The 23,198-nt window shown below is 46.5% G+C and overlaps 1 protein-coding gene across 5 annotated transcripts in view; it reads left to right on the forward strand.

Annotated features, from left to right (window-relative positions):
- LOC133766076 (broad substrate specificity ATP-binding cassette transporter ABCG2) overlaps nucleotides 1-23,198 on the forward strand; it is a 129,890-nt gene that overhangs the window by 81,787 nt on the left and 24,905 nt on the right. For 3 of the 5 annotated variants that reach the window (XM_062199880.1, XM_062199879.1, XM_062199878.1), the window contains exons 2-7: nucleotides 2,438-2,569; nucleotides 4,238-4,459; nucleotides 17,707-17,766; nucleotides 18,462-18,576; nucleotides 19,135-19,287; nucleotides 21,422-21,579. In XM_062199880.1, the coding sequence (XP_062055864.1) occupies nucleotides 4,257-4,459; nucleotides 17,707-17,766; nucleotides 18,462-18,576; nucleotides 19,135-19,287; nucleotides 21,422-21,579 (689 nt within the window). In that variant the 5' untranslated portion in view covers nucleotides 2,438-2,569; nucleotides 4,238-4,256. The remainder of the gene's footprint in view (nucleotides 1-2,437; nucleotides 2,570-4,237; nucleotides 4,460-17,706; nucleotides 17,767-18,461; nucleotides 18,577-19,134; nucleotides 19,288-21,421; nucleotides 21,580-23,198) is intronic. The other 2 variants (XM_062199882.1, XM_062199881.1) reach the window with 1 other exon arrangement.

Consider the following 23,198-nt stretch of genomic DNA (forward strand, 5'->3'; position numbering starts at 1 on the left):
GACTAGAACCTGGTGTGCCGGCGCCGCAAGGCGGAGGATTAGCCTGTTAAGCCACGGCGCCGGCCTCACATAGGCTTTAAAAAATGATAATCTACATTAAAAATACCACTTTCCTCAATTTTTACTCTTTACCATACTCTTGATTGTGGAACAGGGAGTGTCGCAGAGGGGGAAAGGACCTTGGTGGAAAACCCCTTGATTTTGTTGGACAGCGTTTCCTAGTTGATTTAGGCAGATAACATGAGGAGCCTGGGTTCGGATCACCTGCAATTTCATTCCAGGGCTCCTGTCTACAAACTTAAGATCTTTGCAGTGGGTCTAGGACCTAGGACTCAGAAAATGATTATTAAAAAAAGACACCCACCCCCCAAGATTAGTAGGTATTCTGGAAGCTGGGAAACTTCAGCAGGTGGTGGTAGATTGTTTGTTTAAAGGTTTGTTTATTTGAAAGACAGAATGATAGAGAGGGAGAGACAGAGACAAATATCTTAGCTCCACTGGTTCACTCCTCAGTTGGCTGCAACAGCCTGGGCTGGGCCAGACTGAAGCTAGGAGCAAGGAATTTCATCCAGGTCTCCCACGTGGATGCAGGGGCCCGAGTACTTGGGCCATCTTCTGCTGCTTTCCGAGGTGCATTAGCAGGCAGCTGGAAGCAGAGATTGGAAGCAGAGTAGCTGGGACTCCTAACCCTAACCATGCCTACACCGGATGCTGGCATTGCAGATGCTGGCTTACCCCGCTGCGCCCCAGCGCCAGTCCAAGGGAGGTCGTTTTTCAAATTGGGACATGCAGATGTGATTTCGACATTTTTCTTTCTATGAAAAAGTGATGACTAATGCAGAGAAAGCAACACATGTAACCAGAAACCGGATGGCCGTGGGGAGTGTTTAACGTTGACTTGAAGGCAGTTACGTAATACCGTATTGACTAGATATTGGGCGCTTTCAGGTTAGAGGCTGCTGAGGCTTTTATCATCTTTAGTTTTAAAATCATTCTGGTTTGTGATAGCACATGTTTCAGCTGGTGATTACCTGAGTCACTCACTGGGTTTGTGACTCATGGATTGCCAGGCCCTGTAAACATTCCACAACACACATTCTACAAGCGTTCCTTTGTTTATCAGGCTCTGCCCTGTGTCTTTTTTTTTTTCTTTTAAGACTTGTTTATTTATTTATTTGAAAGTCAAGAGTTACACAGAGAGAGAAGGAGAGGCAGAGAGAGAGAGAGGGAGGGAGGGAGGGGTCTTCCATCCGCTGGTTCACTCCCCAAATGGCCACAACAGTCGGAGCTGTGCCGATCCGAAGCCAGGAGCCAGGAACTTCTTCCGGGTCTCCCATGTGGGTGCAGGGTCCCAAGGACTTGGGGCCATCTTCTACTGCTTCCCCAGGCCATAGCAGAGAGCTGGATTGGAAGTGTAGCAGCCAGGTCTCAAACCGGCGCCCATATGGGATGCCGGCACTGCAGCCAGCGGCTTTACCTGCTACACCACAGTGCAGGCCCCTGCCCTGTGTCTTGTGTGGGCCTTGGTGATGTCTAATTAGAGGGAAGCCTCAGGAAAATCTCTTGGAAGTTTCCATGTGTAGTCAGTGGCTTAAAATTCAGGCAGTGTGCTATGTGGTTCTTTTCCTAAGTCTCGGCAGAAGATTGCCAAGGGTTCCCAGGGGCTGAACGTCGAATGGGGATGGCAGTAAAAGACGTGATTGCCAGTGGGGGAATCAGCCTTGTTTGGTTGCTGAAGATCAGAGGAGATGGCTTACTAAGCTTTTGAGGTCAAGGTGTGAAGTTCATTAATTCCTTTCCTTGCTCTAAGACAATGGAACGTTGGCTAATTATTATATTCAGTGGCTTTACCGATTAAAAGGCAGGTATTTCCCTTTCATTTCCCCAGGTGTCAATCTTTATGTGGTTTCCTGCTCTTCCAGCTTGCAAAGCAGAGTGTTGTGAATGATCAGTGTTTGGGTGTAGAAACAGTTATTCCGAAATGACTGTGCACTTGGGCGGTTTTACTCTGATACACCTAGGTGTGTTTTTGTGTTTATGCTGCTGCCAGTCTAGAGCTTCTTTGCTGTGTGACCTGAAAACTTTATTGCCTCTGCTCTGTTTTGCTTCCTCTCCCGGTACAGGTAGGACAGAACTTTTGCATGTTTCCCAGCTGTTTTATATACTTGTTGTTCTTTTTAACAGAGCTTTGCTTTTTCTGTTGTTGTTGTTCCTGTTGATAATTTTCACCATTCATAATTTTCTTCTGCATGGTTTTTGTGCACCAATTTTCCAGTTCACGAATTAATTCTTTCCCTAGTCTGTGTTTAAATGGCTATTGAACTCATCTGCTGAGTTTCTAATTTTTGTTTTTTTAAATAAATTCTGGTTCTTTGGTGATAACCCATCTTTTATTTTCATGGACATATTAATCAGTTGTTCTAATACCAATGTCTAGGTTACCTGCGTTCTCACTTTTGGAACGTTGGGTCCTGTTTCCCAGCGTGCCTGGTCATTCCTGGTTGAAGACGTGGATGAGGCGTTCACTTCTAGCAGACGCGTCTGAGCACATCACCTTGGTCAAGTAGAGGTTGGTCTGGTGTCGCTTTTTCTTTTTTTTGGTCCTTCTGGGATCTCCAAAGCATGGTTTCCAGGGCCCCTCCTGCTTGCTAGCCGCTGCTCTGTGCTTTGTCTCCTGAGCATGTAGAGGCTACAGAAGGCTTTACCCAGAAATATTAGAGGCTTAAGAAAGAAGCGTCCAGCGGTTTCCTCCTGCTTGGTTGTTCTGAGTTGTGCCCCGTGTGTGTGTAACTTATGTGTGCAGATACCTTGAGCAGAGGACACAGGCTGCTGTGTTGGCTCCTGTGCTGCTCCCTCTTTTCCAGAATTTTGGTTCCTGGAGTCCTGGCTGCTTTGCTCTCATCAGAGAGAACACTTTAAACTCCTTATGTCTCATGTGTGCTTTTATTGTTGTTCTTAGGGGTGCTATTTGTTTGAAATAGCTTAGGCAGAGAGAAAGTACTTTAGCTTTTAAAAAATAAAACTGGGGCAACTTTGTGGTGCAGTGGGTTAAGTGGCTGCCTGCGATGCCAACAATGCTACTGAGTGCCAGTTCCAGTCCCCACTGCTCCATTTCCAATCCAGCTCACTGCTAATGTACCTGGGAAAGCAGTGGGATGTGGCCCAAGTACTTGGGCCCCTGCCACCCACATGGGAGTCCTGGATGGAGTTCCTGGCTCCTGGTTCCTCCTGGCCCAGGCCTGGTCATTGAGTTCACTTGGGGACTGAACCAGCAGATAGAAGATCTCTCTCTCTCTTTCTCTCTCTCTGCAACTCTTCCTTTCAACTAAATACTAGAAATTTTTAATTCCCAGCCGAAGCCAGGAACCAGGAGCTTCATCTGGAACTGCCACATGGGTGACAGGGGCCCAAGTCCTTGTGCCGTGTGCTGCTGCTTTCCCAGATACATCAGCAGGAAGCTGGATAGGAAGTGGAGCAGTTGGGATATGAAATGGCACCCATATGTGATGGCATTGCAGGTGGTAGCTTTACTCGCTACACTACAGTACCTACCCCCGTAGTTACTTTTTACCTACTTTTTACCAGGTCTTTTGTAACTTGTTTATTGAAACATTTTATAGTTCTTTATATAATTCATGTTCAGTTTTTGTTTTAAAATCTTGAGCCACTTGATTGTTGGTTTAATGTACTTAATCATTTTCGCATTTAATATTAAGTCGTCCCAGACTTTAAATATGTTTGCCCATTAAGGAAATGGTGATGTCGTTGCAAACAGTTGGGGGGCTTACCTTAGGTGACTGCAGGTACCTGACAACTGGAGCCACAAAATCTGGAGCTACACATTAAGAGAAACTGCTCCCGTGTGCCTGCTTGAATAAGCACAATATCAGCACTAAAGGTAAAAAAAATGCACTGTATGATGAGGGTGATTATACTGTCCACCCCTGGAGCTAAGTTGTATCTCAATGTGCTTTTCAAGCCAGACCAAGTCTTAACTCCCACCCTGATTTTTCCTGCTATAAGGGTTTTGAGTAATTTTTATAGGGCTCCTAGTAACTTATGAGGGCCCATTTACTTAATAGAAATTTCCTCCAAGGTTGTTCTTTTTGCAGTGAAATGACAGCCAAGTCAGCTGCCCAGCACGGGTTAAAGCAGACTCGTTTTAAACGCGTTGTTACCTAGTGTGTATAATCTTGTTTATCTGGACTGTCAACTTACAGTTCTTTTTCCCCCACAGAGAGGCAGAAACTTTCCCGATGTCTTCCGACGATGTCCAGATTTTTGTGCCAATGTCGCAAAAAAACAGCAACGGCCTCCCTGGGACAGCCACCAACGACCTGAAGACACCGAATGAGGGAGCCGTGTTAAGTTTTCATAACATCCGCTATCGCGTAAAAGTCAAGAGTGGCTTTCTGCTGTGTCGAAAAACAGTTGAGAAGGAAATCCTGTCAGACATCAAGTATGTACATGGGCTTTCTATGAGATGCTTTGTCGATCTGTGATGAACATTTATAGTTCCGCCCTTTACCAATAAGGCTGCTGCGAACATTTATGCACAGGTCTTTGTGCAGATACTCACACACATGCTTTCATTTCTTCAGGCTAGACTGGGATGAAATGATATTGGGTCACATGTTAGGCTTCTGTTTAACTTTCAGAGGGTCTGCCAGATTTGTTTTTTAAAGCTTTATGTTATTTATTTGAAAGAGTTACAGAAAGGTAGAGACAGAGAAAAAGAGAGAGAGAGAGAGAGGTCTTTCATCTGCTGCTTCACTCCCCAGATGGCCCCAACAGCCAGAGCTGAGCTGATCCGAAGCCAGGAGCCAACAGCTTCTTCCTGGTCTCCCATGTGGGTGCAGGGGCCCAAGGACTTGGGCCATTCTCTGCTGCTCTCTCAGGCACATTAGCAGGGAGCTGGATTGGAAGTGGAGCAGCTGGGACTTGAACTGGCACCCATATGGGATGCTGGTGCTTCAGGCCAGCGCTTTAACCTTTTGTGCCACAGCACCAGCCCCCAATTGTTTTTAGAAGTGGTTGTACCATGTACATTATCTTTTGCTTGGGCAACTGAACAATTAATGTGTCATTTGCTTTTTCTTGGGCAAATCTTGAGTTTTGATGGAAAGAGGCTGGCTGTATGATTTATTGCTTTTTTTTAATGGTGAAAATAATTTTTATTTTACTTATTTATTTTATTTTATTTAAAAAAATTTTTTTTGACAGGCAGAGTTAGACAGTGAGAGAGAGAGAGAGAGAGAGAGAGAGAGAGAGAGAAAGGTCTTCCTTCCGTTGGTTCACTCCCCTAATGGCTGCTACAGCTGGCGCTGCGCCGATCCGAAGCCAGGAGCCGGGTGCTTCCTCCCGGTGGTGTGCAGGGACCCAAGCACTTGGGGCCATCCTCCACTGCCTTCCCGGGCCACAACAGAGAGCTGGACTGGAAGAGGAGCAACCGGGACTAGTTCTGGGTGCCCCAACCGGGACTAGAACCCGGGGTGCTGGCGCCACAGGCAGAGGATTAGCCAAGTGAGCCATAGCATTGGCCTACTTATTTATTTTAAAATTGTGTTTATTCACTGGAGAGGTAGAGAGATAGAGAAAAGACCCCTCCCATTTGCTGGTTTACTCCCTAAGTAGCCACAGTGACTGGAGCCAGCCCGGGTAGAATCTGGAAGCTAGGAACTCTATGCCACGTGAGTGGCAGGGACACAGATTCTTTTTTTTTTTTTTTGACAGGCACAGTGGACAGTGAGAGAGACAGAGAGAAAGGTCTTCCTTTGCCGTTGGTTCACCCTCCAATGGCTGCTGTGGCCAGCGCACCACGATGATCCGAAGGCAGGAGCCAGGTGCTTCTCCTGGTCTCCCATGGGGTGCAGGGCCCAAGGACTTGGGCCATCCTCCACTGCACTCCTGGGCCACAGCAGAGAGCTGGCTTGGAAGGGGGGCAACTGGGACAGAATCTGGTTCCCCCACGGGGACTAGAACCCAGTGTGCCGGCGCCGCAAGGCGGAGGATTAACCTATTGAGCCACGGCACCGGCCAGGGACACAGATTCTTGAGCCATCACCACTACTCTCGATGGTGTGCATTAGCAGGAAACTGGAGTCAGGAGCCAGAGATAGGAATCAAACCCAAGTACTCTGATGTGAAATGTGTGCTTTTAACCACCAGGCTAAACATTTGCTCCAAGTGGAAATCATTTTAAACTCTCAGCTTCGGTTTTCTAATCTGTGAAATAGAAGACTTTTTGATGTGTTTTGTAAGTCAGGTGCTTTTTAGGTACTTGAACACCTTATGTCTTTTATGTTCTTGAAGCAAGGAGGTAGAAATGACAGTATACTGAGCAAGTACTTTGATTTTCTTTTTTTAAAAATTATTTCTTTTTTTCCCAAAGAAATCTTTTATTTAAGGAATACAAACTACATGCATTTCATAAGTAAAACTTTAGGAATATAGTTCATACCCGCCCTCCCACTCACACTCCCCCCCCCCACTTCTTCCTTCTCCCATTCCCAGTCCCATTCTCTGCTAAGTTCCATTTTCAATTATCTTTATCACAGAAGACCAGCTCTATACTATGTAAGGAATTCAACAATTTGCACGAAAACAAAAAAGAAAAAATCTGTCCTGTTTTAAATGAATGGCCTGTTAGTCTTAACAATGAACTTAATATTTCCCCTTAATACTTTCTCTGACAAGCAGAAAATGTATTTAAATATAACACAACTATAGTTTAGCTTCACTTACATAGTGAAGGCTTCATCTTTGGAATCTGAACTAATGAAAATTTAGGATCTGAATCACTGCAGTTAATTATATTTTAACGATTTTTGTTTGTGTAAAAGGCAGAGAGACAAAGACTGAGATAGAGATCTTCCATGTGCTGGTTTACTCCCTGAATGCCTGTAATAGCCAGGGCTGGGCAAGACCAAAGCCAGGAGCCCAGAACTCAATCCAGGTCTCCCATGTGGGTGGCAGGGATCCAACTTCTTGAGCTATCACTGTTACCTCCCAGGGTATGCATTTGCAGGAAGCTGGAATCAGAAGCAGCAGAGCTGGGACTTGAACCCAGGCACTTCAGTATGGGATGTGGTAGCTGAACTGCTGCAGGCCAAATGCCTGCCTCTGCCTAACTATATTTTAAAAGCACCTAGTAAGTACGGTTTTCATTCTTTTCATCTAGCAGGGAATTCATCGTGGTGGTTCGTTCAGGTGCGCTGGGGTAGGGAGGGAAGTAACCATTTCTGTAGAACCTGCTCATTACTAGGGGTCGCCATTGTTTTACAGATGCTGCCTGCTAGAATTGTTAGTTCTCTTCTGATTTCTGGAGAGTTGAGTCCAGTTCTTCCCTTCTGTGGTGTGGAGCGTGAATTCGGGTTTGCTCAGATGGCATAGGTATTTTGTTTGCTTAATAAGATTACTCCTGGACAAAGCAAAAAACTTTTCCCCACTCTTCAAGGCTAGAGCAGAGGTTCTAAGAGTCCTTTGACCAAGTGTGGCTGCAAACCACGAATCGCATGTTTCCTATTTTCTAGATGTTTGGTGTGGAAGTCTGGTCTCTTCTGCTAGTAGCAGCTGACTGCTGTCAGAGGGCAAACACACCACAAGATGGGGCACAGCATTCTGAGCTGTAGGTGAAAGGGAAACAGTGGAGATCTGAGACTCGTTGAGGCCAGCACTGTGCTGCATTAGAACTTTCTCCAGCAAGCCACACCCACTGTCTTGCCCAGGGGAGCCAGGCGAGAAATGTAGGACTGGGGACAGGGCTTCATCTTTGGCTGCGTGTCTAGGCAGAGTTGACTTCTGGAAGGCTGACAAGCTTTTTGTGAGCAAAGCTATCCAAAACAGTGTTGTTCTCTTTGGCTTTTGTGCCAGAAGAGATGGAGGGTAACATGAGCTGAGTGTGTGTAGGCTGAATAGATGTAAAATACAGATGGATTGAGGATATGTTCATCTTTGTCTTTTAAAGCTGGAGGATTAGCAACTTGATGCACTAACCAGCTCACCTGCTCAAGGCTTCACAGTGCCTTTTTCCTATGCCTTCAGCATAGGGTGAGTTCCCTTTTATAGGCTCATAAAAACTGTCAACTATTGCAGTTCTTCCAGCTTTTTATGGTTGAAAGGACACCATGGACCGGTCATCTTTCTTACTAACGTCTCTGACTTAGGTCTCTAGGACAGAGGTCATCCTTTTTCTGCCTGTAATACTCCTATCTGTTGGCTTCAACTAAGTAGTTTCTGAAGTAGGGGAAGAGAGTCTCTCTTTTAGCCTGTTTTTATTTATTTATTTTCATTTTCTTTGAAAGGAAGAGAGACAGAGACAGAGGGAGAGATCTTTAGTCCACCGATTCACTCTCCAGATGCTGACAACAACCTGGGCTGGGCCAGGCCCCACTCAGGAGTTGAGAAGTCAGTCTGAGTCTCCCATGTGGGTGGCAGAGATCCAAGTCCTTGGGCCATCACCTGCCACCTCCCAGGGTGCACATCAGCAGGAAGCTGGAATCAGAAGGAACAGAGCTAAGACTTGAACTCTGTTACTCCAGTATGGGATGTGGGCTTCCCAAATGATGTCTTAACTGCTAGGTCAAACGCCTGCCCCTCATTTGTGTTGCTTTTCATTGATGTTTGATAGCACCATCATCATCTATATTCCAAAAAAAGCTGACCAGAATCCTTTTTAAGATTTTTTGAATATTTTTTATTAAAGTTGTAAGAATCCAGAAAATTAAATACATGTGATGCAAAGATATGTGTCCTGATCTGAAGAACTTCCTGTTCGCTGGTCACAGGAGGTCATGCTTCTGTGTCATTTCCTCTTTTTTCTACACACTGCAGGATTTCTGGATCAGTATCCCCTGCCTCCAAGCATCTCATTTAAGAGTCAAGTTCATGTTCAGGCCATTGTTCAGAGCGAGTGCATTTGGTTCTGGTCCATCAAGAGGAGTTGTTTGTTCTCGTTTGGATCCTATTGCCTTTCAAACCCATCCCTTGCAGGAATGTGGGACCCCTTTCGTCCAGATCCTCCCACTGTGGGCATTCCCCGTGTCTGCACCCTCCCCGTTGTCGTCAGTATTCCCTCTGAACCCACATGATGCTGTGTGATGTCTAATGCCTTCCAGGGTGCGTTTTCCTAAAATAAGGGCCCTCTCCTGTTGTCTGGGAGCAGTGGCTCCTGAGGGGTCATCAGTGACCGTATTCTGCCCACAGTTGGCTGACCACCACAGCTGTATCTCTTCATCTCCATCCAGCCAGGTGTTTTCCTGTCCCATCCCACTGCGTCTGACGTTCAGATTGACCGCCCGGTCATGTTGGTGTCTGCCATACTTCTTCACAATGCCCCTGTTTTCCCTTTGTCATCGATTAATATTAGGAAGAGAGATGCTCTGACATTATTCCAGAATCCTTCTCCTCAGTAAATCTCAGTCACCTGGGGCAGGTGTGGTGGTGCAGCAGGTTAAGCCAGCACTTGAGACACCACATCTCATACTGGAGTGCCTGGTTCAAGTCCTGGCTGCTCCGCTTCTGATCCAGCTCCCTGCTCACGTGCCTGGGAAGGCAGCAGATGACGGCCCAAGTACTTGGGTCCCTGCCACCTGCGTGAGAGGTTGGTTGGAGTTCCAAGCTCTTGGCTTCAGCCTGACACAGCTCAGGCTACTGTGGACGTTTGGGGAATTAACTAATAGATGGAAACCACCCCTGCTCCCACTTCTGTCTTTCTCTCTTTTTCTATCACTCTACCTTTCAAGTAAATGGAAAGAAAAATAAAATTTAGAAAAATAAATAAATCTTATAAATCTTAGCTTGCTGCAGCTGCAGCCTCCATTGAGGACTCTTGCCTGAATTAGCCACCCTTATGATCATTGCTAAAGGAGATTTTCTGTTTTCATCATCTCTTAGTTTCCATTCTACTAAAAGGGAAAAGCCTCATCCATCATTTCTTGTTTCATTTAGGGTATTTGTATCGGTGTAGATGCATGGACTCGTGCTTTTTTTTTGATAGCAATTAGTAGTAAGGTGTTTACATCATTTCTGGTGATTCTCCCATGATTCTGATATAGCCAGAGGGAGAACTTTGAAGGTGAGTCTCACCTCCTTTCTTTGGATGCATCGCCTCATTCCTTGAAGTTTATGACTACATTTGCCCTATCTCAGTCTTGGAATTTGATGTTCATCTTCACCGAGGGTGGTATAGGTTAAGTGTTCCTCATCTGAAATGCTTGGGGTTGGGAGTGTTTCAGAATTTGGAATATTTGCTTATACACAGTGAGATATCTTAGGCATGGGACCCAAAACATGAATTTCATTCATATTTCATATACCTTACACACTTAGCTGAGGAGTAATTTCTTTTTCTTTTTTTAAAAGATTTATTTTTATTTTATTTATATGAAAGAGTTACAGAGAGAGGGAGAGACAGAAAGAGAGGTCTTCCATCCACTTGTTCCCTCCCCAGATGGCTGTAATGGCCAGAGCTGTGCCGATCCGGAGCCAGGAGCTCCTTCCTGGTCTCCCACGTGGGTGCAGAGGCTCAAGGACTTGGGCCATCTTCCACTGCTTTCCCAGGCCATAGCAGAGAGCTGGATTGGAAGAGGAGCAGCCGGGACTAGAACTGGTGCCCATATGGGATGCTGGTGCTTCAGGCTAGGGCTTTAACCCGCTGCACCACAGTGCCAGCCCCATGAGGAGTAATTTCATGCAGTATTTTTAGTATACTTATATTTTGACTGTGAGACCATGTGTTCATTTTTTTTTTTTTTTCTTATAGCATCACACTGGTGCTCAAAAATTTTTGGAGTTTGGAGCTTTTTTGGTTTCACATTTTTATAGTAGAATGCTTAACCTCTTTCTATAAACCAAGATTTGGGTATTTTAGAATGTTCATTGCTATTGGCATGTTAGGGCATACACACCTATGCAGAGAGAGAGAGAGAGAATCTTCCATTCACTGGTTCACTCCCCCAAATGCCTCTAACAATCAAGACTGATCCCAGCCAAAGTCAGGAGCCCAGAAACTCCATCCTGGTCTCACACATGGATGACAGGGACCTTTGCAGTCACCTGCTGCCTCCCAGGATGCATTAGCAGGAAACTACATGGGAAGCAGAGTAAGCCGGGACTCAAACCAGACACTCTGATACGGGATACGGGCGTCCCAAGTAGCAGTTTAATCTGCTATGCCACAACATCTATGCCCCCACTTGTAATTTTTTTTTAAATCAGTGACCTATGCACAGGTGCACAAGGATCTGGTCAGGAGAGAGAGGCAGTGGGTGGCCACTCCTACAACTCCTTGAGAGTTTTCCATCTATGCCTTCCTACAGCTGTCTGTGGCTGTAGCTAGAACCTATGACTTCTCCTTAATACCTGCAGTTCTACTCTGAGCCTCAGAATTCCTTCCACGTTTCCATGTTTGTGAAATCTCCTCAAAAAGTGAGACACTGGGCAGACATTTGGTACAGTGACGGAGACTGCTTGGGACACCTGGATCCCATTTGCCTGGGCTTGAGTCCTGGCTCCACTTCAGATCCCAGCTTCCTGCTAACGCAGACTCTGAGAGGCAGCAGCAATGGCCCAGCAATGGGTTCCTTCCTACCATGTGTGGGTGACCTGGATTGAGCTCCTGGGCCCTGGCTTCAGGCTGGCCCAGCTTTGGCTGTTGTTGGCATTTGTGGAGTGAACCAGTGGATTGAAAATCTCTTTCTCTCTCTCTCTCTGTCCATGCCACTCCTCCTTGTCTCTCAGCCTTTCAAATAATAATAACAGTAAAAAAAATTTAAAGTGAAAGACCTGGCTATCATTATTAATATACTCACTGATTTGTTCAGTTTCTTAGAAGATTTATTTATTTATTTTAAAGGCAGAGTGACACAGAGAGAGAGAGGGAGAGGGAGAGAGAGAGAACTTCCGTCTACTGATTGACTCCCCAAATGGCTACAATAGCCAGGGCTGGGCCAGACCAAAGCCTGGAGCCAGGAACTCCATCCTGATCTCCCATGTGGGTGGCAGGGGCCCAAGCACTTGGACAATCAGTTCTGTTGTCTTCCCAGTAGCATTAGCAGGGAGCTGGATCAGAAGTGGCCCAGCTGTGACTCAAACTGGCGCTCATATAGGATGCCCGCATTGCACTTGGCAGCTCAAAACACTGTGCCACAGTGCCGCCCCAGCTCAGTTTTCTTATTCCCCAACAGAAGCCATCTCTCGACCCTCTGGCTCTCTCCTTTCTTCCCCCCACCTCTCTTTCCAGCTCTCTTTGTATTCCTGGGTGCTGGCAATTATGCACCTCTTCCCAGAGTGTCCATCGTCTTCCTGTAAGAAACGGAGGGCAAGGCAAGGCTGATAGAGTAAGTGACACAGGGCCAGTGTTGTGGCACAGCAGGCTAAGCCACTGCCTGTGAGGCCAGCATGCCATATCAGAATTCTGATTCTAACCAAGGTCTCTGCTGATGTTCCTGGGAAAGGAGCAGAAGATGACCTAAGTACTCAGGACCCTGCCATCCATGTGGGAGACCTGGATGGAGCTCTTCATTCCTGGCTTCAGCCTGGCCCAGCCCTGGCCATAGAGGCCCTTTGAGGAGTAAACTAGCAGGTGGGAGAATCTCTCTCCCTCTCTTTCTCTCTCTCTGTCTGCCTTTCAAATAAATAACATAAATGTTAAAAAAAAAAAAAAAGAAAGAAAGAAAGCAATGACTGACATATAATTTGAACCTGAAATAAAAAATAAGAAATGCAAGTTTCCTTTCTAGTCAGAATCAACCTTCTTTTTAATAATTTGTTTCCTACTTTCTGACTTTGTTTACTGAAAAAAATATTTTTTTTCCTTAGAAGTAGTTCCCATGTATAAAAACGAGAGATTTCGGCCGCTGCCGCAGCTCAATAGGCTAATCCTCCGCCTGCGGCGCCGGCACACCAGGTTCTAGTCCCAGTTGGGGCGCAGGATTCTGTCCCGGTTGCCCCTCTTCCAGGCCAGCTCTCTGCTGTGGCCCAGGAGTGCAGTGGAGGATGGCCCAAGTCCTTGGGCCCTGCACCCCATGGGAGACCAGGAGAAGCACCTGGCTCCTGCCTTTGGATCAGCACGGGGCGCCGGCTGCAGCAGCCATTGGAGGGTGAACCAACGGCAAAGGAAGACCTTTCTCTCTGTCTCCCTCTCTCACTGTCCACTCTGCCTGTCAAAAATAATAATAATAATAATAATATTACTAAAAAAAATAAAAACGAGAGATTCATGTAGTCAACAAACTTGGCCTTGCTAGCTGTGTGGCCTCGTGTGAGATAGCAGTGACACAGGCAAGTCCTGTACGCTCAGAAGCTTTACAGGCGAGTGGGAGATTCCGCGAAGCAGAGCGCCTTAGCTGTGTTCTCCCACTGTGGGAGAGGATCGGAAGACACAGTGGAAACCCTAACCCAGATGCCGAGGGCTGGGGCATGGCGATTGTGAAGGTGAAAAGTGTGTGTGTGAAAGGTGTGCGTCCTTGCTCTCGCTCGCTCTGTGTATGTGTGTGTGTGTGTGTGTGTAGGGGGCTACACTCCAAGCAGTGGGAACAGCATTGACCTCTCTCAGCCATAAACAAAGTAAGACCAAAGGATTGGCCGCTGTGTGCTGAAATGTCATGAGAGCGACAGGAATGCTTTGGCTAAGTTCCATTTCATGGAGTCAGTGTTCAGGAAGAGCCAGGAGGGGAGGTGCTAACATGATGGCTGCCTTCAGCCTGGCTGTATTTTATGGTGTAATGAGGGAGAACCAGCACAAGCAAACGCTATAAAACAATAAGATGGGGCAATGGCTTTTGAGTGCTAATAGAAGGGTGGGGAGTCCAGGGAAGCGAGGACTGTAGCCAGAGGTCAGCGAACTCCTGTCCAAGGCCAGAGAGTAAATACTTGAGCTTTATGGGCTGCACCTCTGTGTACTCAACTCTGGCCTCACAGCATGAGTGCAGCTGTAGCCAGTACAGCAGCGGATGAGTGCGACTTCGTCCCCATAACACTGTCCATGAGCGCAGAGCAGTGACCAGCATGGTGTGCAGTCTCTGTCAGCGCCACAAGCACCGGGAAGTTACGTTTTCATTTATTTGCTCACTTTGTTCTCAGCCCATTCCCATTGCCTGGAAGAGTGTCTTGGATCCATGTCTATTGTACATTTAGGGATTGTGTGGAGTGAATGGAGGCGGAATAGCCACGGCTCCAAGTTGGAGCTCTGACACTCATCACTGTCCATTGCTGTTTTCTGTAGTGTCTGCCTGTAGTGCCAAAGTCAGCCAGCTTCAGGGACCTGTAAAATTCTTGTAGAAAATTCACGTTCAATTTCTGGCCTTGCACACTGCCAATGAGCATCCATGAATAACAAGCTTATTTGATCATTGTAGAAGCAGGTACTAGGTAGCTGTCAGTAAAGAAGATGTATCAAGAGCTATAGATCAGGCCGGCGATGTGGTGTAGTAGGTAAAGCCGCTGCCTACAGTGCTGGCATCCCTATTGGGCACCAGTTCGAGTCCAGGCTGTCCCACTTCCGATCCAGCTCTCTGCTATGGCCTGGGAAAGCAGTGGAAGATGGCCCAAGTCCTTGGGCCCCTGCACCCTCATGAGAGACCCAGAAGAAGATCCTGGCTCCTGGCTTCGGATCGGTGCAGCTCTGGCTGTTGCGGCCAACTGAGGAGTGAACCAGCAGATGGAAGACCTCTCTCTCTGCCTCTCCTCTTCTCTCTGTGTAACTCACTTTCAAATAAATACATAAATCTTTAAAAAAAAAACATTTATTTATTTACTTGAGAGTCAGAGTTAGACAAAGAGAGAGAGAGAGAGGGGTCTTCCATCCGCTGGTTCACTCCCCAGTTGGCTGCAACGGCTGCAGCTGCACCGATCCGAAGCCAGGAGCCAGGATCTTCTGGGTCTCTCATGAGGGTGCAGGGGCCCAAGGACTTGGGCCATCTTCCACTGCTTTCCCAGGCCATAGCAGAGAGCTGGATCAGAAGTGGAGCAGCGGGACTCGAACCAGCACCCATATGGGATGGTGCACTTCAGGCCAGGGCATTAACCCATTGCGCCACAGCAGCCAACCCTAAATAAATAAATCTTTTTTTTAAAAAAGAACTATATATCAATGTACCTTGACAAGTCACCCCGTCACTGGCCAGTCTTTATGGTGATGGCGAAGGTCACCCAAAGAATCAGGTTTTTCTGCATCACAGTTTATTCCTGTCTTTGCATGGTGTTTTGATGAGAGGCCCCTCAGTTAAGGAGTAGAGTGGAAGGTGCATTGCACTTTAGCACCTACCAGCCCTGTCTAATGGTGACAGTACAACAGGCAGTAAAATGCTGAAGTCCTCCTTAACTGGCACGCTGTGAAGAGTACCATTCGTGACAGTTGTGTAATCATAGGATTGACCCTTGTGGTCAGCACAGAGAATAAGGTGGCTTCATCTTTGACCTTTCACGTGGAAAACACGCTCTTGTCTCTATGGGACGCTCGGGAACAGCTTGCTGGGTCTAAAGAGAGACTGAGAGGATGAGTCCAGCCTTCTATGTCACCATTTTTTTTTTTAATTTAACTTTTATTTAACGAATATAAATTTCCAAAGTACAGCTTATGGGTTGCAATGGCTTCCCCCTCCCACAACTTCCCTCCCACCCACAACCCTCCCCTTTCCCGCTCCCTCTCCCCTTCCAATCACATCATGATTCATTTTCAATTCTCTTTATATACAGAAGATCAGTTTAGTATATATTAGGTAACGATTTCAACAGTTTGCCCCCATATAGCAACACAAAGTGAAAAAAAATACTGTTGGAGTACTAGTTATAGCATTAAATAAGAGTGTACAGCACATTAAAGACGGCAGTGCCCTTCAGTTGCCTTTTTTTAATATAGTATTTTTATTTTTTTAAAGATTTATTTGAAAGGCAAAGTTACACAGAGGCGGGGGCGGGGCGGGGGGGAAGGAGAGACAGAGAGAGCTCTTCTATCTGCTGGTTCATTCCCCAAATGGCTGCAATAGGCAGAGTTGGGCTGATCCAATCTGAAGCCAGGAGCCAAGAGCTTCTTCCAGGTCTCCCAAGTGAGTGCAGGGGCCCAAGAACTTGGGCCATCTTCTGCTTTCCCAGGCTACAGCAGAGAGCTGGGTTGGATGTGGAGCAGCTGAGATTCAAACTGGTGCCCATATGGGATGCTGGCACTGCAGGCAGCAGGTTTACCCTCCATGCCAGAGCGCTGGTTCCTCAGTTTCCTTCGCTGGTTCTTTCCACTTAACCATTCTCTTCATTGCCTTCTTGAGTCTCAGCACAGTCAACACTGCTATAGATTTTTCTGCTCTGGTACTCGATCCAAATATTCACTGCCTCCAAACATTCACTTAGTGGATTCCCCATCCCCTACTGAAGTTCTAAACATGTCTGACATTCAACAAGGAAGAAAAGGATATATTTTGTGGGTGTATGTTTTCCTTTATTAATTGGATTAAGACCCCTCTCCCCTTTAATTTGAGGTTAAGAACTGTGTTGATATTTTCTTTTTTCTTCTGAAGTGTCTTATTCTTGTTTTTAGATTTCTTTTTTTAAATATTTATTTTATTTATTTCAAAGGCAGAGTTATAGGGAAGGAGAGAAAGGGGGTGGGGTGGGGAGTACTGGTTCACTCCCCCAAAATGGCTGCAATGGCCTGGGCTAGGTCAGGCAAAAGCAGGAGCCAAGAGTTTCTTCCGGGTCTGCCACATGGGTACAAGGACCACTTTCTCAGTCACTTTAGCAGGGAGCTGGATCGGAAGTGGAGCAACTGGAACTTGAACTGGCACTCATATTGGATGCTGGCTTTGCAGGTGATAGCTTAACCTGTTATGCCACAATGCTAGCCCCTCACTTTTGGATCTCTGTTTAAGATGTGGGGTTTTGGTTTGGTTTGGTTTGGTTATTAGATTTTAGCAGTGCAAACACTGCTACTGGTATTCTACAATTCAGTGATTAATTAATTGTATAGAACTTGACTAGGTTGCAAGTGAGATGACCTGAAGATGTTGATATTGAAATAGTACTCAGAAGCTGTTCCGTCCTGATTCTGTGTCAAGAAGAGTAAGTGTAACAGAGATACTTCACAAGAAGGTTACTTTTCTGTGCTGGCTTTGTGATGTGGTGGGTAAGCTGCCTGCTGCAATGCCAGATTCCCATATGGGTGCCAGTTTGTCCCAGCTGCTTTACTTCCAATCAAGCTTCTTGCTAATGTGTCTGGAAGTAGCTGTTCTACTTCCAGTCAAGCTTCTTGCCAATGTGTCTGGGAATGCAGTGGAGGGTGGCCCACATACTTGGGCCCCTGCACCTACATGGGAGATCTGGATGAAGCACCTGGCTTCAGCCTAGCCTAGTCCAGCCATTGCAGCCATTTGGGGAGTGAATCAGCAGATGGAAGATCTTTCTCTCTGTCTCTCCCTCTCTGATTCTAACTCTGCTTTTTAAAAAAAAAAAAATGGTACTTTTCAAGGAATTATGAATGTTGGATGTGTCACTTTGTAAAAGCTAAAAGAGGTTTGGAGAATAAATGAAAGGACTTTAGAGGACCAGAGTCACTTTCTTACTGTGATAAACATACGTTGTACACTAGACTTCTGTTCACATCTTTTGTCTTTAAGAGTTGGTTGTGCTTGTTTTCTGTCTATAATCTCATTGAACTTCATTGCATATATTCAGCGTTCAGTGGAAAAGTAAATGAGTATGCTTTTGTGTTTACAGTGGGATCATGAAGCCTGGCCTCAATGCCATCCTGGGACCCACAGGTGGAGGCAAATCTTCGTGAGTATTAAAGAGTACAAGCAGGCGTCTGCTGTGCACTTGTCGTATGCTTTCCAGAATCACTTTCATGGGAGTTGGTTGTGCATTTGCTGTGTGTCTAGTCAGTTTCTAGGTGCTGTAGACACCGTGCAGTTGTGTTAATTTGTTGTTCTGTCCCAAGGAACAGGAGGTCTTACTAGGTCAGTGTTACTAATGAGATAGGATAAGTTGATTGGCAGAGGTTGGCCATATTAAGAGCTAATGGGTTGGAGGAGAGAGAAGAGGATCACATTGAAAGTCAGAGGACAGAGCCGAAGGCCTAAGTGAGCCTGAGCCTGAGCCAAAGGAACGCATTTCCTCTGTTGGGACCAACGAGGCCGGACAGCTGGCAGAGTCACTGGGGGGCTCTGTGCCAGATCAGTCATGGTGTCTTGTTTTTATGTTTTGGGGCATTATTTTAGTGTATCATGAGAAAAGGAAGGTGAGAATTTAAATATACGAGTGGAGTTGACTGTGATCAACTTAGGGGTCAGGGCTCTGACACCTCCACACAATTGGAAAGCTGTATGTAACTTTTGACTCCCTGCAGTAGCAATAGGAAATGTCTGCACATTTATTCCAGTTGTTTGTCTAACTTGCACAGAGTTAGGATTCAGGTTTTGCTACATAGCCTGTGCTGCAGAGGAAGAGACCCCAACATCTGTGTCCTTTGATAGGTTGTTGGATGTCTTGGCTGCCAGGAAAGATCCACATGGGTTGACTGGAGATGTTTTGATAAACGGAGCACCACAGCCTGCCAATTTCAAGTGTAATTCGGGTTATGTGGTACAAGTAAGTATTCCTGGGTTGGCATTTCTCTATGGGCAAGCATCTTGGCTGCTCGTGGGGTGTGCATCCAGTCGATCATAAGTGTGCTTGTGGAAACAGCGTTTGTGATGCCAGATTTTCATGATCTTCCATAGGCTTGAGGGTGTGTTCCATGGAAAGGTGGGGGGACCTGGGGTGTGACCCACGGCAGGGCAGTGATGTCAATTCTAGTTATTGGGTCCATCCTACAGGGTACCACGGTTGTCCTCTTTGGTCCTGCCTTCACCCTTCCTCCTGGCCCCTGCTTAGAGAGATGTTTTGGCAAACCCTTGTGTAGGGCAGTCTGGAAATGGGTGCTGTGGTGGTGAGCATTCCTTTGTTCTACTTGGCCGTGCAGGGGAGGGGATGGACACGGTTCCCTGAGGCCTGCAGCTGCCTCTGCACACAGTTATCAGTGCCTTCCCGAAAGGGAAAGGACTTCACTTTAGGTGTGTTATTTCTGTGCATTAGTTACACACACCGGAGCGTGATGACCTTGGAAAAGACTCGCTAGGTCTCAATCAGACGCCATTTTCCCTTCAGGATGACATCGTGATGGGCACTCTGACGGTGAGAGAAAACTTGCAGTTCTCCGCAGCGCTTCGGCTTCCAACCACTATGTCGAACCATGAAAAAAATGAACGGATTAACAAGGTCATTCGAGAGCTGGGTCTGGAAAAAGTGGCAGATTCCAAGGTAATGCGAAGGAAACACGCGGGGTCAGAGCCCGCAGGTTGGATCTCCCCTGAGTGGGCGACGGGACTTTGATTCAGAGCTTGCTATAATGTGTGTGGGCAAAGGTGGCTCATTCCAGGATGGGAACGTTCCTGCACAGAACTCTGCTGCTTCCTATGACACTGACCATGTTTTGCTGGATTCTGTTTGGAAGAGTAACTGAGAGGCCCCCATTTAGTCCTTATTTTTGTTTTCTGAGCTAGCTTTGCTTTGGCTCTGTATATTTTCAGTAAAGTCCTTTCTTCTACTCTGTTCTTTACCACTAGGCAGTCGTTACCCTAAGTTACTTGGATTCGAGGGGAAAATACACAGAGGCAGTTGGTGACGTCTTAGAATTCACGTGGTCTCATTGAAATAATTGATTGAAATAACACATTTTAGATTTTTTTACTTTTCATGGAATTTTAAACAGAAATGTAGAGAACATTGCTTGCTGTATTAGTTACATGATTATTAGGTAATTAATACGAGTATGATTACTAATACTGTTCACCTAGATTTCTCAGTTGTTAACATCTTAGTCCATAATGACTTCAGGTTTTTTTTACTGAAATAGTTTAAAGAAAGTCATACTTAACCCCTGCATACTCACTATGCATCTGTAAAAAAGTGAGGACATTTGCCTACATTACCACAACACCATTATCAACAAAAGGAACAGTTTCTTCATAGCATCCACCGTGTCACACCTGCATGCATTCACATTTCCCAGATTGTCTCCAGGTGACTTTTGTAGCTTGGCTGATACTAGGATCCAGGGCACAAGGGCCGAGGTAGCATTCCATTCTCTCTTTGGAGACTCTTTTTTTAAAAATAAATTTTAAGAGGCCGGTGCTGTGGCATAGCGAGTAAAGCCGCCGCCTGCAGTGCCAGCATCCCATATGGGCACTGGTTCGAGTGCTGGCTGTTCCCCTTCCGATCCAACTCTCCACTATGGCCTGGGAAAGCAGTAGAAGATGGCGTAAGTGCGTGGGTCCCTGTACCCATGTGGGAGACCTGGAAGAAGCTCCTGGGTGCTGGCTTCGGATCAGCACAGCACTGGCTGTTGCGGCCAATTGAGGAGTGAACTAGAGGATGGAAGACCTCTCTCTCTCTCTGCCTCTCCTTCTCTCTGTGTAACTCTGACTTTCAAATAAATACATAAATCTTAAAAAAAAAAAAAACTTTCAAAAGATGTATTTATTTTCATTTTATTTGAAAGGAGGAGAAACAGAATGACAGAGAGAACGGTCTTCCATCCTCTCGATCTCTCCCCAAATGCCTGCAACCTCTGGGCTCGGCCAGGCTAACGTCAGGAGCCTGGAACTCCACCCAGGTCGCTCACATAGGTGGCAGGGACGCAGGTACTGAAGCCATCATCTGCTGCCTCCCAGGGTGCGCATTAGGGTGGGACTGGATGTGAAGCCGAGGAGCAGGACTCGAAGCAGCCACTCGAGTATGGGAAGCCGGCTTCCTGAGTGCTGGCTTAACTGCCGTGCCAGCTGCCCACCCCGTCTCTGGAGAGTCTTAATGTAACAGTTGATTCCTACTTCCTGTCGCCCCAAAGTCGTCTTCTGCTTTTCACTACCAAAGTGACATCCTCTGGCTGAAAAAGTGGAACCCATTGCCCTGTAGAATATCCTGCCTTCTGGATTTGGCTGAAACAGTGGACCAGGGCTTAATTTTGCGGTGAGGCAGGGTGTGCACCGGTCAGTCTGGGGCGCCTTGGCGCTTCGTCCACCTGGCGACTGCTGATGTGAGTGAGGGAGATTGATAAAAGACCTATCTGTTCCTCTCCCATCTCTGTCTCCCCTTCTAGACTGTGATCCCACTGTATCAGCGCCATGTTTGAGCATTCTAACCTGACCATCTTAAAACTAGCTGACTTGGTAGTGAACACTGTGAACTGTTAAACCTGGGCATCGTCAGCAGCTCTGACCTGAGCTGTAGTTCACACAGCAAACAAACCTTCCTCCTCCCAGGCTTCATGGTTTGCTGTTTGTATTGAATGAGCACAGTGAGATGGAAAGTCTCCTAAGCAGTGGTGATGCTGGGAGGTCCCGGTGAGAGTGACTGTGGTGGTTGTTTTGACAATGTTGATAAATTTGTGTTTTAGGTTGGCACTCAGTTTATCCGTGGGGTGTCCGGAGGGGAGAGGAAAAGGACCAGTATAGGAATGGAGCTCATTACGGATCCTTCCATCTTGTTCCTGGATGAGCCCACCACCGGCTTAGACTCAAGCACAGCAAATGCAGTCCTTCTGCTCCTGAAAAGGTAAACTCTGTGAGGACATTGTTCTCTGTAAAAATTGTTTATTTATTCATGTGGCCACACCAGGGCTGGCAGGCCAAAGCCAGGAGCATAGAACTCCCGCTGGGTCCCCTACGTTGATGCCTGGTCCCAAGCATTTGGACCATCCTCCACTGCCTTCCCAAGTGCATTAGCAGGGAGCTGGATTGGAAGTGGAGCAGCCAGGACTTGAGCTGGTGTCCATGTGGGATGTCGGCATCCCAGGCAGCGGCTGCACCTGCTACACACCAGCTCAAGGATCACTGTTCTTTATTCACTGGCTCTCTGGTCCCTGCCATGTACCACACAGTCTTGTTGCCAGGGATTTAGAAGTGAGCAAAATAATTTCTTCCTTCCTGGTCATAGAGAAACATTCAGTTAAGAAGCAATAAATGTTATGAAGAAAAGTGAAGCAAGTAGAGTGGAGGCAAGGCAGGCTGTGGGACATTTTCTTTAAAGTTTTAACAAGTTTCAAATTCATAGGAAAACTATAACAATAGTACAAGACAATCTGTGTCCTTTTACCTACATTCCCAACTGTTTGTTTGACTGCACCTCCCCTGGCCACTTTACCTTACGTCACTATTGCTAACATCATAGCCTTGTCACCCCCTAAATATCCCACTGGCTAGCTCCCAAAAACCAGACAAGCCACCCAAAGACCACCCAGCCAGCAGGGAGCACTGCCGGCCTCCGCTCCTACTAATGCGGCCGTTGTCTCGCCGGCGCCTCTGCTTGTGTGCCTTAGGGGCCCTCCAGAAACTCATCCTTCATCCTTTTATTTCTTCTCTTTTTACATTTTTTATTTATTTGCGAGAGAGAGAGAAAGAGAGAGCCAGAGAGATGAACAGAGTCTCATTCTGCTGGTTCACTCCCCAAATGTCCACCGTGGATCCTGGCTGGGACTGAAGCCAGGAGCCACGAACTCCAGCCAGGTCTCCCACATGAGTGGCAGGAACCCAAGTACTTGATCCAGTTGGTAACTGATTAGTATTTTGTGGTGAGATAATTGGCTTTTGTGTCGAGATTCTGTTCTTCATGAAGTCTCTGCCCACTAGTTTCAACACCCCCTGCTAGTGTGACAGTTGCCAAACATGTCAGCGTTGGCATTCTATGCCTGGGAGAGGTTTTTCTCCTGCTGTACTGATGTACTCATGTTTCTGTTTCATTCAGTGGATTGTAATCTGTTATTCTTTATTTTGATGGTCATATTAACCCTAATGCAGCCAGTGGAAGCCCCTTCAGTGTGCCTTTGGTGTCTTTTTCACATGTCCCTAGTCATTCTTCAAGTGTTTCTTTATTTTATGATCTGTATGTTATGTTCCTGGCTTATCTTGTACTTTTCCTTTTTAAAAAAAATAAAATAAAAAGATTTATTTACTAATTATTTGAGGGGCAGAGTTATATATAGAGAGGGAGAGGGAGGGAGAGAGAGAGATCGTCCATCTGCTAGTTCACTCCCCGGATGACTGCAGTGGCCTGGGGTTGGCCAGGCTGAAGCCAGGATCCAGGCTTCATCCTGTCTGCCACGTGGATGCAAGGGCTCTAAGACTTGGGCCATCCTCTACTGCTTTCCCAGGCACATTAGCAGGAAGCTGAATCAG

The sequence above is a fragment of the Lepus europaeus genome, chromosome 8, assembly GCF_033115175.1.
Source record: "Lepus europaeus isolate LE1 chromosome 8, mLepTim1.pri, whole genome shotgun sequence".
In the NCBI taxonomy this organism is placed as follows: Eukaryota; Metazoa; Chordata; class Mammalia; order Lagomorpha; family Leporidae; genus Lepus; species Lepus europaeus.